General features: G+C 39.1%; 1 protein-coding gene across 7 annotated transcripts in view; it reads left to right on the top strand.

The window, feature by feature from the left end:
* The window catches only part of LOC122541855 (adenosine kinase-like), a 265,612-nt gene that overhangs the window by 102,934 nt on the left and 150,183 nt on the right, over window positions 1-12,495 (top strand). For all 7 annotated transcript variants that reach the window (XM_043678926.1, XM_043678923.1, XM_043678928.1 and 4 more), the window contains one exon: window positions 5,328-5,406. In XM_043678926.1, coding sequence (XP_043534861.1) covers window positions 5,328-5,406 — 79 coding nt within the window. The remainder of the gene's footprint in view (window positions 1-5,327; window positions 5,407-12,495) is intronic.

Raw genomic sequence — 12,495 nt, 5'->3', positions numbered from 1 at the left:
TATTACAAGGGTGCATAGCTTTAAATTAAGGGGGGGTAGGTATAGGAGAGATGTTAGGGGTAGGTTCTTTACTCAGCGAGTCATGAATTCATGGAATGCCCTGCCAGTCGCAGTGGTGGACTCTCCCTCATTATGGGCATTTAAGCGAGCATTGGATAGGCATATGGAGGATAGTGGGCTAGTGTAGGTTAGGTGGGCTTGGATCGGCGCAACATCGAGGGCCGAAGGGCCTGTACTGCGCTGTATTCTTCTATGTTCTATGTTCCATGAAAAGTTCTGATGGTGGATAAATAACCTGGTCCAGATGGACTACACCAACTGTTCTGACGAAGATAGCTGAGGAGGTGGTGATCTTTCCAGTATCTTTGGGGACAAGGACGGTCCCAAAGCACTGGAAAATGACTAATGTAACATGCCCATTTAAAAAGGGGAGAGGAGCAGAAGACAGGCAATTATAGGCCAGTTAGCTTGACTTCAGTCGTTGCTAAGATTTTTGAGTCCATTATTGAGGATGAAATTGTGGAGTACTTAGAAGTGCATGGTAAAAAAAGGAGCTGAGCAAGCACAGTTTGCTCAGCAGACAGTCGTGCCTGACAAATTTGTTAGAATTCTTTTGAGGAGGTAACAAGCAAGTTAGAGAAACGAGAGTTGGTGATTGTGATATGTCTACATTTCTGCAAGGCATTTTACAAGGTGTTGTAAGAGCACTGCTAAAAAGAAAATAAATTATAATTATTTTGACAAAAGAAAGTTAGTCGTTTTGATAGAATATCCAAGTTGGAAAGTGATGAGAGAAGGGTCACAAATCTTGCCAAAAACACAACTATCAATTAAGATTAAACAGATTTTGTTGAACTTTCAATTTTCATCAAATACGAGGACTTAATAAATTGAATGGAGTGTGGAGAAGAACTCTGATTTGAGTACACAATGGTATGACATGTTTGGCAGAAAGGGCAAGGTACTGGCATGGATAGTGGATTAATTGAATGGCAGAAGATAGTGAGTATAGGTAAAGGGCTCTAGTTCAGGATGGTACCCAGTGATGAGTAGAATTCTGCAGGGATCAGTTTTGGGACAACAATTATTCATAACTGTTAACAATCTGGATGAAGGTACAGAGGTCATTGTTGCAAAATTTGCAGATGATGCAAATATAGGTGGAGGGAAAGGTTGTGCTAAGGAAGCAAGGAGGCTGCCAAAGGATTTATACATGCTAGGAGAGCGAGCAAAGTATGGCAGGTGGAATATAACATGGAAAATATTGCAAGGAAATGCAGTTTTGTAAGAAGAATAGAGCGTGTGGGCTATTATCTAAGTAGGGAAAGACTTCAGAAATCTGAAGCACAAAGGGACTTGAGTGTCCCAGTTCAGGATTCTCTTAAAATTAACGTGCAGATTCAGTTTGTATTTGTTTTCCTCACATGTTTGCCTTCATTTCAAGAGGGCTAGAATACAAGAGTAATAATGTACTGCTGAAGTGCATAAGGCATTTGTCAGGCTGTATTTGGAATATTGTGAGCAGTTTGGACCCTATATGAGAAAGTCCAAGTTCTTGATCGTTCAAAGGATCAAGGGTTATGGGAAGAAGTGGGGAGATTGAGGTTGAGAAAAGCCATCATCAAATGGTGGAGCAGGCTTGATGGACTGATTGGCTTAGTTCTGTTCTCATGTCTTATGACCTTATAACACTCATCCTTATGGTAGTATATAGTGATTTGTTTTTGATTTTATTTAAGTCACCATTTTTCTTGGGGAATCAAGAAGGGCAAATGGAAAATAATGTTTTATTTTAAAAACCATTGTCGGTTCAAGGGATAAATTTAAACGACTATATAATAGTACTTAAGATGAAGGTAAACAGATGAATTTTCTCCAAGAAATTAGTTTTAACTGATGGCATTCAGAGCTGTAAGATGTGGCTGCTTAATGAATTACCAGAACAATACTGGACCTACAGCAATAAACTTAAATTTTGTATGCCAAAAAAAATCCTTTGCTATGCCAGTTGCCATTGTCACCAGTAGAAAAACAAATCTTCAAAAGTTTCTCTTATAAATACTCTCTGTTAAGGAAAATAGAATAATATATTGTGAGACAGTTTACTACATCAGTTGGGGCTACTTTTTGCTTGCAGGATTTAAAGCAACAAAATATGCAGATCAGGATGTTCTATCTTCATAGGAGCCAGCTCATCAGATTAAATCACACAACAATTTAGTCATAAAGTAAAGTATCCAGTGCAATTGGATACTAACTGACACCTGCATACATGGTTCACAATTTCACTTATGGAACTCCACACAACTACAACACAGAGAGCAAACAGTTTGTTCTTTCAAAAGAATTTCCGTTGTTTCAATTGTTCTGGAGCGGTTATGCAGTATAGCCTTGACTGGTGTCAAGATTAATGGTTGTAAGCTGCATACTCTGTAACTTCACTTCATACCATTTGCAAACATGCAAGTCTGGCAGAGGAAGAGAGACTGTGGCCAATCTTGAAGGCCATCTCGTCGAGCTGTACAGTTTGGACACAGACCCTTTGGTCCAACTCTTCAATGCAGACCAGATATCCTAAATTAATCTAGTCCCATTTTCCAGCATTTGGCCCATACCCTTCTAAATCCTTTCTAGTCATATAGCCATCCAGATACCTTTTAAATGTTGGAATTGTACCAGCCTCCTCCACTTCCACTGGCAGCTCATTCCAGCAATGCACCATCATCTGTGTGAAAAAAATTGCCCCGTAGGAACCTGTTAAATCGTTCCCCTCTCACCTTAAACCTATACCCTCTTGTTTTGGACTCCGTTACCTGGAGGAAAAAGACCTTGGCTATTCACCTTATCTATGCCCCTCATGATTTTATAAACTTCTATAAGGTCACTCCTCAGCCTCAGAAGCTCCAAATCCTCTAACCCTGGCAACATTCTTAACTTTTTTCTGAACTCTTTCAAGTTACATAACAACCTTCCTCTAGCAAGAAGACCAGAGCTAAACACAGTACTGCAAAAGTAGCTTGACCAATGTCCTGTGCAGCCTTCCAACTTTTACACTCAATGCACTGACTAATAAAGGCAAGAATACCAAACGTTGTCTTCACTATCCTATCGACCTGCGACTCGACTTTCAAGGAACAATGAACTTGCACTGCGAGGTCGCTTTTTTTCGGCAACACTCCCCAGGTCCTTAAAATTAAGTGTGTAAGTCCTGCCCTGATTTGCCTATGCAAAATGCAGTACCTCGCACTTATATAAATTAAACTCCATCTACCACTCCTCAGCCCATCTGATCAAGATCCCATTGTACTCTGAGGTAACCTCCTTTGCTGTCCGCTACATCGCCTCATCTCCAATTTTGGTGTCACCTGCAAATTTACTAACATTCAAACCGTTTATATAAATGATAAAAAAGCAGTGGACCCAGCACTGATCACTTTGGCGCACCCCTTGATTCAACCAAGTCCAGTTTCTCATTTCTCATTACTCAAAAGTTCTCTTAAAACTACCATGAAATTGCCTTCCTTCGTTTTGCCTTTGGGAAGTGATGACCTAGTGGTATTATCACTGAACTATTAATCCCGAAACCCAGGTCACTTCTGTGAACATGGATTCAAAGCCTGTCATGGGGGTTAGTGGAATTTGAATTCAATAAAAATCTAATATAAAGTTTAATGATGACCATTGTTGCTTATTGGGGAAAATCCCACTCTGGTTCATTAAGGTCCTTTAAAGAAGGAAACTGCAATTGTTCCTTGGTCTGGTCTTCATGTAAGTCCAGACCACAGCAATGTGGTTGACTCTTAACTGCCCTCCAGGCAATTAGAGATGAGCAATAAATGCTGGTCTAGCCACCAAATGCCTTCATCCTGTGAGTGAATTTTAGAAAGCTACAAACGTAAGTGATAACACGAAATCCAAATGTAAAATCTCGTGCATTCTCTTAGTGCCTATCTTGTACTGTACCTTTCTGTATTCGGATGCTGATTCAGAACTCCTCATACTCTGCTGGGATAGAGTTCCCGAAGCAACGTTTGGCGGCACGAGGTATATTTTCCAAGTGGCTTCCAGATTCAAGATGTCAGCTGTCTGAATTTCCATGATGACATTTTTGGTTACTACAATTAAGAGTTTACAAAAGGTCAAATTAGATTAAAGTAATATTTTGTTGCCATGTTAGGTAATTTTATAATGTACAAAACATCAGATGTGTTTTTGGCTTTTTTTAGACCTGAAGAAATCAGAGTGGCAGCCTTCTTATGGTTTTAATTTCATACCTGACTTGCTCTTTAAATTCAGTTATTTAGAAAGGTTAAAAGTGGGGTTTATTCTCTTCCACCTTGAATCGATCACCATTTTTGTGTGAAGTATTTTAGATTATATTGTTTTTGTCAAGTTGCTCAATTGTTTCAAACTTTTGTTTGAGGAATATTTGGTAAACCTCAAACAAATATAATGTGCCTTGTACGCTTGTTGATGTCCCCTTTTGTTCATGCACTCTTCCTTTCGTCATCTGAAATGAAGTGCACTTTAGGATTATAAGAGAAGCTGTGAGAGAAATTGCAAAAGCACATCTGCTAAGCAAAATATTTAATGTTTCTGACTGGGGTAAATCAAAAATTGTTTTCTTTTGAGTATTGGCTGCATTAAATGTAATAGCTATGACATTGCAGCTTCGAACCAACCAGTTCCTAAATTTGTATGCACAGTCTTGATCTGACATTGTTTAGGATTGAACAAAGCAGTGATCCCACTTTGAACAATTGCATGTAAAACTATAGTTTTTATTAATATATATAGTTTTGCTTCGGCTTTGTTTCAAATAAATTATCTCATCTTTTAATGGGATTTTTGCATTATTTTTTGTATTTGTGGGATCATGAAGTAAAGCTATTTTGAGATTTTGCAGATTTTTTTCTAAAACTTAATTTACCGAAAGAAAGAACTTGGCAATGTTTTTCAAAGCCAGTTACGGGTGTAGTTACTGTTGTTAGGTAAGTAAATGAAGCAGAAAATGTTTGAACAGCAAGATTGCATAAATGTAACCAATGCAGAACATATTAATTGTCATCTGTATCTTGATGTTCATATTTATTTGCCATCAAGCTTTCACATGCATTCAAGTTTAAAATGATAATTTTGCCACTTGTCTAACCTTTGGAATGCATGTGCAGCTATAAGTTTTATTCAAGCTTATGAAATGTCTGTGGTGACAACTTGCTCAGCAACTAATGAGAGTGAAATTCCTGTGTTACGAGCAAGTCTTGAGTGTTTACTTCTGCATCTAATTCTTTTAATCAGGTCTCTCATTCTTTTGAATTTTTTTATAGGTTTGAAGAACTTGTAAAGAAGTTCAAAGTGGAGTATTATGCTGGTGGCTCTACCCAGAATTCAGTCAAAGTGGCCCAGGTTTGTCTTTACTCAGCAGTACCAGAGATAATGACTGACTAAATTCTTTCTGATTTTTCTTCAAAGAAAATATGTTGTTCGTGTTTGAAGACACATATATGCTATATTTAATTTGCCACAATTCTAACTGATTTTAGTGTTACAGCAAAATAAGTGAGGTGACTGTGCCATCTCAGAATGTGTCTGGGAAAGCAACATAGCTTTTTTTTTGCAGGAAGAATTACTGTCGCAGCACCATAAGCTTGAGTGAAATTTGCTTGTCGTTCATTTCGCCTACTTGTATAGATCAGAAATGAAGCTTTTCTGTTTAATGGGTATAGTCAGCTGTAGTACAAGACCATAAATCCCAGAAAGGCTCAAATCCCATTCACTGAGCAGCATGAGAAAATCCCATGGGGAATTTCTTTTATTCATTACTGATAATTTTGTTTTTAGTTATTGCGTGTTTTACTGTGCTCGGAATGTGCTTAAACGTTTAATGTTGGCCATCCATCTTATTCCAAGTTATTTTTCTACAACTCACTGTTTCCAAATTGTGCCCATTCAGGTTCAGACTTCCTAGTAGACCTGACTGCAGAAGAGTCGCAACCTCAGCTGATATTTCTTCAAACCAGCAATTCTGCAAACACTGATCCTCCCATTGTTGTGATCAACGACCATACAATTAATAAAACTTGGGCCTCTCTGGTCTGTGTAGTCTGCTACTACACTAAATAATACTTTTACGCACTGGGACTTCAAAGACTCTATTCTTCAGAGAAACTGTAAAATTGCACTTATAACATTGTAGGATAAATTCAGCAATTCTATCCTTCAAATAGTGAGTTTGATGGAGCGTGTTGTAGCCCCCCTGCCATCTCCCCATTCATTTGTCACAGCCTTGTTTGGTCATTCGCTGTAGAAGCCCCCACCTTGATCATTTGCTGTTGCCCCCCTGTTAGTCATCTGTTGTAGCCCTTCTCCACTCCTGGCTGTCTGCATTTGGCATGCGCTGTAGCCTCCATCGAAGTCATAATGTGGATGTCAACATAATTTTGGGGGGCATATTTTGCTTCAACTTCAATTTAGGAAGAATGGAGTTCAATAGAAATAATCCAGTGTGCACTGTTCAGTGTTGTTCACTGTTGCCCTTCTGGGATATCTTGCTCAAGTTCAGCAGGTGAGGATATCTTCCATCCCATTCAATTATCTGAGTATGACTATCCAAACTACACATTCCCAACTGCTTCCCTAACTTCAAAGAAGGAGGTAAATTTATCTCTTGGAGCAAAAGGATTCAAGGGATATGGGGGAGAGCAGAAGTAGGTTATTGAGTTTGGTGATCAGCCATGATCATATGGTGGAGCAGGCTTAAGGGGTCAAATGGCCTATTTCTATCTTCGATGTTCTTAATGCTACTGACTGCAGCAGAAACAGTCAACTCAATACCGTATGTAACCAAGGCTGATGCAAAACTAAGTTTGGAGGAGAACTAATAGATACCAAGTAAGATTAATAAAGATTATAAACAAATGACAAACTGACCACCTTTTACAAAGATGCATAAATATTTCAGCTAAAATCAAACTAATAATCAAAACCCTGTGTGTGTGCGAGTAATTGGAATTGCCCTTCATGGGGCAAGGGCAGGCTGTCTCATCTTGCGTGCACAAGCAGTTGAGGCCAGAATTTGCAAAATTAGTAGGAAACCAGAAATGAAGGATGTGTATCTGAGTGCACATAGCATTCTGTAAGCTGGATGACTTACTAGTTCAAATCGTCAAATTTTAATACCTGATAGCCATTTCAAAGTTATAATTACAAGGTGATCAAGGCTGGGATCTGAATATTGAAGAGTACCTTATGTTTTGGAAGAACAGAAGGATAGGAAAAGCTGATGGTATTTAAATATATGCATGCAATAGTGAGTATTTGCCTTAGTTCTGAACATGCGGATTTTGAGCAGAATGTTAGAGGTCTGATTAATGTGGGTTATGATAGAATGTGTGGCAGAATCAAATAGGAAGTCCAGCGAGGATCATTTCAACACTGGGAGCATCTCTTTCCATGTTGTATGCTTGATGCACATAACAGTAGCAAGTTTTTTTATTGAGCAGTTCTGAGTTGCCCATTCAGGTGAATTATTGCTTGGTAAATACAATCATTCTTCTGTATCCTCAAGGGTTCTGTTCCTGAGAACCCTTGTTGAAAATACAGGTTAAAGATAGGTCAAAAATTGTGGATTTTTGTGATCTTTGTTATTATTATTTGGAGTGGATAGATGAATTCATAATTTGTGATTTTGTTGATACAGGATTTACTGTACTTGGTTGACAGCCCAATTTGCCTCATGAATATTCAGTTTTTTATGACTTTGACAAAACATAACCTTGAAACCAAAGTGGGAAACTGGCAGTTCAACTGGGGCCACTTGCTCCAAACAATTTCCATGTTGTGTTTGACCAAACAGCATCTCAGGACACAATCCATGTGCGCCTAGCTGCATGCACATTTTTGTCTATTGATATTGACATTTGATGTCTGCCAACTCATTAACCCTCAGCATCTCTCTGATGTAGTGCAGGCTGCTTACAAAGTACAGACTTGCATTGCTGTCACACCAGAAACACTCATCAGCTATAGCAGGGGCACTTGAATGCCCAAACAGATGCCCCACTTAAAGATGGTCCAGACTATAACTCAGGCCATCTCACTTTCTCTGGTGTTTACATGCATGCTCATTGCATCCATATTTGCCTTGATGTGGAACATTGTTTTCCTGCTGTATGTCAGTCCAGCCTGAGCGTGCCACATTCATGTTGTGCTTTGCACAATTGGAGCAAGTAATAAGGCGAATTATTTAGAATGGATTAAGATGTTTAAAGACTTAAGAGCAGTTTACATTTGTTCAATACTTTGCATCAGTTGTATGATACTTTGATCTTTTACTCTCAATTCTGTATCCTATGATCCTGCCCCACGAGCTACCTGGTGAAGGAGCAGTCCTCTGAAAGCTTGTACTTCCAAATAAACCTGTTGAACTTTAACCTGTTGTTGTGTGATTTTTTAACTTTGTCCACCCCAATTCAAAACCAGCACCTCCACATCATGGCTAATAATCTGTGTAATTTAGCCTTCAAAATATTCAGTGGTACTGCCTCTATTTTTGTCTGTGGTAGAAAATTTCACAGACTGATGATTCATGAGGGGAAAAAAAATCACATGTCCATCTTAAATAAGTGGCCCCTTATTTTTAAACCCTGTCCTCTTGCACTAGTCTCTCTCATAAGGCAAAACATCCATCTTGTCAAGTTTCTTCAGGCTCTTGTATGTTTCGAATAAGATCACCTTTCATTTTTCTTCATTCTAAAGATTGCAGATCCAACTTGTCCAAATTCTTCATACTGAGATTTTGTTGAATGAAACTTCCTAAACTGCTTCTAATCCAGTCCTACCCTTTCTGAAGCAAGGAGACCAAAACAGTATATAATACTTTAGATGTGGTCTCCCCAGAGCCCTCGATAATTATAGCAAAACCTTACTTCCATATTCTACTTCTCTTGAATGTTCAGCAATATTCTATCCCCTAATTATTTACTGTATGTAAGAACTAGCAGGAGTGGGAAATTTAACTCATTGACCCTGCCCCACCATTTCACACAATCATGGCTGATCTCATCTCAGCCTCAAGTCTACTTTCCTGTCCACAAACCATAACCCTTCAACCTGTTAGTAATTAAAATCTATCTCTTTAAATGTGCTTTGTGTTGCGACAAAGCTGTTCCTTTAACAAGGTTATGCTGTCCTTGGCTTATTTATTTCGAGAGAGGTTGTCAATGACGGACTCTGAAAAGTCTGGAGGTTGAAGGGTTTTAGGGCCAAGATGATAATAGCTAACAGATACTGCCTCAGGCAGAAGGAATTCAAGTTTTTTTTAAAAAATGTACAATGAAAAGGGTGTGGCCAGTTCTTTCAGCTCAGCTTTTCTCTGGTTTGGTTTTTTTAGCATTAGTGTGAGGAAAGGCTGTTGGACGCACAGAAGCAGGCCCAGGCTGGTACTCTCTCTCTGATATGTATCCTGTAAGAACTTGTTTGATTTTACCTTTTGTGCCAAGGGGTGTTAATCGGGAGTTTTGCAAGTATCTGGATCAGGATCATTAAGTTGGGATGGTCTGTTGGGTTTTCGGATAAGATAGGCCATTCAGTATTCTCTTTTCTGTTCTTTGTGTTTCATTCAGTGATCTTGTAAATAAATTCTTTTTTGTTTAAAACTGAGTGGTTTGACCAGCTGATTCTCTCCTGGAATATCTGCGTTACACCTGCTTAAAACAGCAAACAAAGTTAGGGTCTGGGCTACCTCCTTGAAATGTTTTGAGGGGTCTGGCCTGGTCCATAGCATGTTCTGGCATCCACTACACTCTGGGATAGTGAATTCCAGAGATTTACAGCCCTTTGAGTGGAATAGCTTATCTGCTACCCCTACCTTAAAATTATGACGTTTCATTCTAGATTGTACCCACGAGGAAACATCTGTTCCGAGTCTACTTTGTCAATCCCCTTTTGCATCTTTTATACCTCAAATACATCTCTTGTAATGCTGCTAAACTCCAGAGGATCCTGAACTGCTCAAATCACTCTTTGTAAGACAAACCCCTCATCTCTGCAATCTGTAAAGTGAACCTCCTCTGAACTTCCACCAATGCCACTCTCTCCTTCCTCACCAAAGAGACTAAAATTGTTCTAAATGCTGCAGGTGCAGTCTTATGAATGCCTTGTACAGTTGCAGCAACATTCCCTTTTATATCTTCAACAATTAACATCAAATTTCCACTTGCCTTCCTTATTACCTACTGTACCTGTGTACTAGTTTTGTGTACTTCTCACACAAGGGTATACAGATCCCTGTACACCAAAACACTGAGGTTTCTCTCTATTTAGATAACGAACTGCCTTCATATTTATTCAATCGAAATAGTAATTGTTCCAAATTTTGGCCCATTCACCTAACCTGGGCGACACGGTGGCACAGTGGTTAGCACTGCTGCCTCACAGTGCCAGAGACCCGGGTTCAATTCCTGCCTCAGGTGACTGACTGTGTGGAGTTTGCACATTCTCCCCATGTCTGGGTGGGTTTCCTCCGGGTGCTCCGGTTTCCTCCCACAGTCCAAAAATGTGCAGGTTAGGTGAATTGGCCGTGCTAAATTGCCCGTAGTGTTCGGTGAAGGGGTAAATGTAGGGGAATGGGTCTGGGTGGATTGCGCTTTGGCGCGTCGGTATGGACTTGTTGGGCCGAAGGGCCTGGCCTGTTTCCACACTGTAAGTAATCTAGTCTAATCTAATCTAATCATATCCATTTGTAAATTTTTTATTTCATTGCAACTTACTTTCCCATCTGTTAGTGTCATGTGCAAATTTGACACTAGTACTTTCTATCCCTTCATCCATGTAATTAATGTAGATTGTAAAAACTTGGGCCCATGACACGAAACTCTGAGAGACCCCGCTAATTTCACTAAAACACCCATTTTTCTCAACTCTTCTGGTTCTTGCTGCAATCCTGTCGCAAAGCTAATAAATTACTCCTAACCCTATGTGATCTTATTTTGTATGTTAAGCTTTCATGCAACACCTCACCAGATGCCTCTGGAAGTCCACTTATACAACATCTACAGGTTTCCCATTATCCACATTGTTTGTTACATCTTTTAAAAAACTCTACCAATTTAGTCAAACATAATTTATGCTTCATAAAATTAAGCTGACTCTGTTGGATTGCATTTTGACTTTGCAAATGTCCTGTTATTAGTTCCTTAACAACAATTCTAACAATTTCCTGACGACATATGTTAAACAAACTGGTCCGTAATATCTTACTATCTGCTTCCCTCTGTTTTTGAATAAGGGTGTTACATTAGCATGTTCCCAATCCACCAGAACCTTTCCTGAATCTTAGGTACTTTGGATTATTATAATAAATGGATCCACTATCTCTGCTGCCGCTTCATTCAAATCCCTAGGATGTTCACCATCAGGCTCTGGGGATCTGTCTGGCTTCACTTCCAATAACTTTACAGCAATCAAATTGCCCCAGAGCATTTGCCTCTCTACCACATCCACAGGGTTGACCAAACTATTTATTTCAATTCCTAATTTTGAGAGTTTGGCAATCTCATCCTTAATTAGTCACAACTGAGCGTTGACGTTATCAGCTTCAAATAATCCTTTCAGAATTCTAACCAAAGACTTCGGGTGTAGAACTTTAAATTTAAAATCCTTACTCTGAGGTAAACTATTTGCTAACTTTATTGAGAAACGGGTTCATCCATCTAAACCAAGAATTCTATGAACTGAAGACAAACTTCTCAAGCTTTAGGTTTTTTCCTGACCTTTCTAAACAGGAAGTATGCTTATGCCCCTCAACATTTATTCTATCTGCTTATAAAGCCCTCAATGAACAAACCCCAATTATTACCCCATGGACTCTTCCTTACCTCTCCCCCCCAATCCCTTAATTTTTTTTTAATCTTAAAAATAAATAAAAATTGAAACTACTTTTGGGATATCTGGTCAGCGTGGACGGGTTGGACCGAAGGGTCTGTTTACATGCTGTACATCTCTATGACTCTATAATAATTAAGCCCCCTGTTAGACACAGAACAAATCCACAATTATATATTATATATAAAATCACATAACCTACATCACAAAGATGATTTCACTTTCATTGACCATGCTGACTTTATCTGATTTCATTGAGATTTTCGAAGTGCTCCAATATACCTACATAGCAATAGACTTGAGCATTTTCCTGATGATGTTAGTCCACCTGATCTGTTCTTTGCTGTTTTCTGACTCCTTCCTGGTTGAATAGAGGATTTTTTTTTCCTAATCTGAGGGGTCAAAGAGATGTCCAGCATGGAAACAAACTCTTCGGTCCAGGTATCCTAAATCTTGTCCCATTTGCCAGCACTGTGCCCATATCTCTCTCTACCCCTTCTATTCATTATGCCCATCCGGATGCCTTATAAATGTTGTAATTGTACCAGCCTCCACCACTTCCTCTAGCAGCTCATTCCATACACACACCACCCTCTGCATGAAAACATTGCC

The sequence above is a fragment of the Chiloscyllium plagiosum genome, chromosome 38 (genome assembly GCF_004010195.1).
Source record: "Chiloscyllium plagiosum isolate BGI_BamShark_2017 chromosome 38, ASM401019v2, whole genome shotgun sequence".
Taxonomy (NCBI): domain Eukaryota; kingdom Metazoa; phylum Chordata; class Chondrichthyes; order Orectolobiformes; family Hemiscylliidae; genus Chiloscyllium; species Chiloscyllium plagiosum.
Note: the sequence above shows the minus strand (reverse complement) of the source record. Positions and strands in the feature narration are given on the sequence as shown.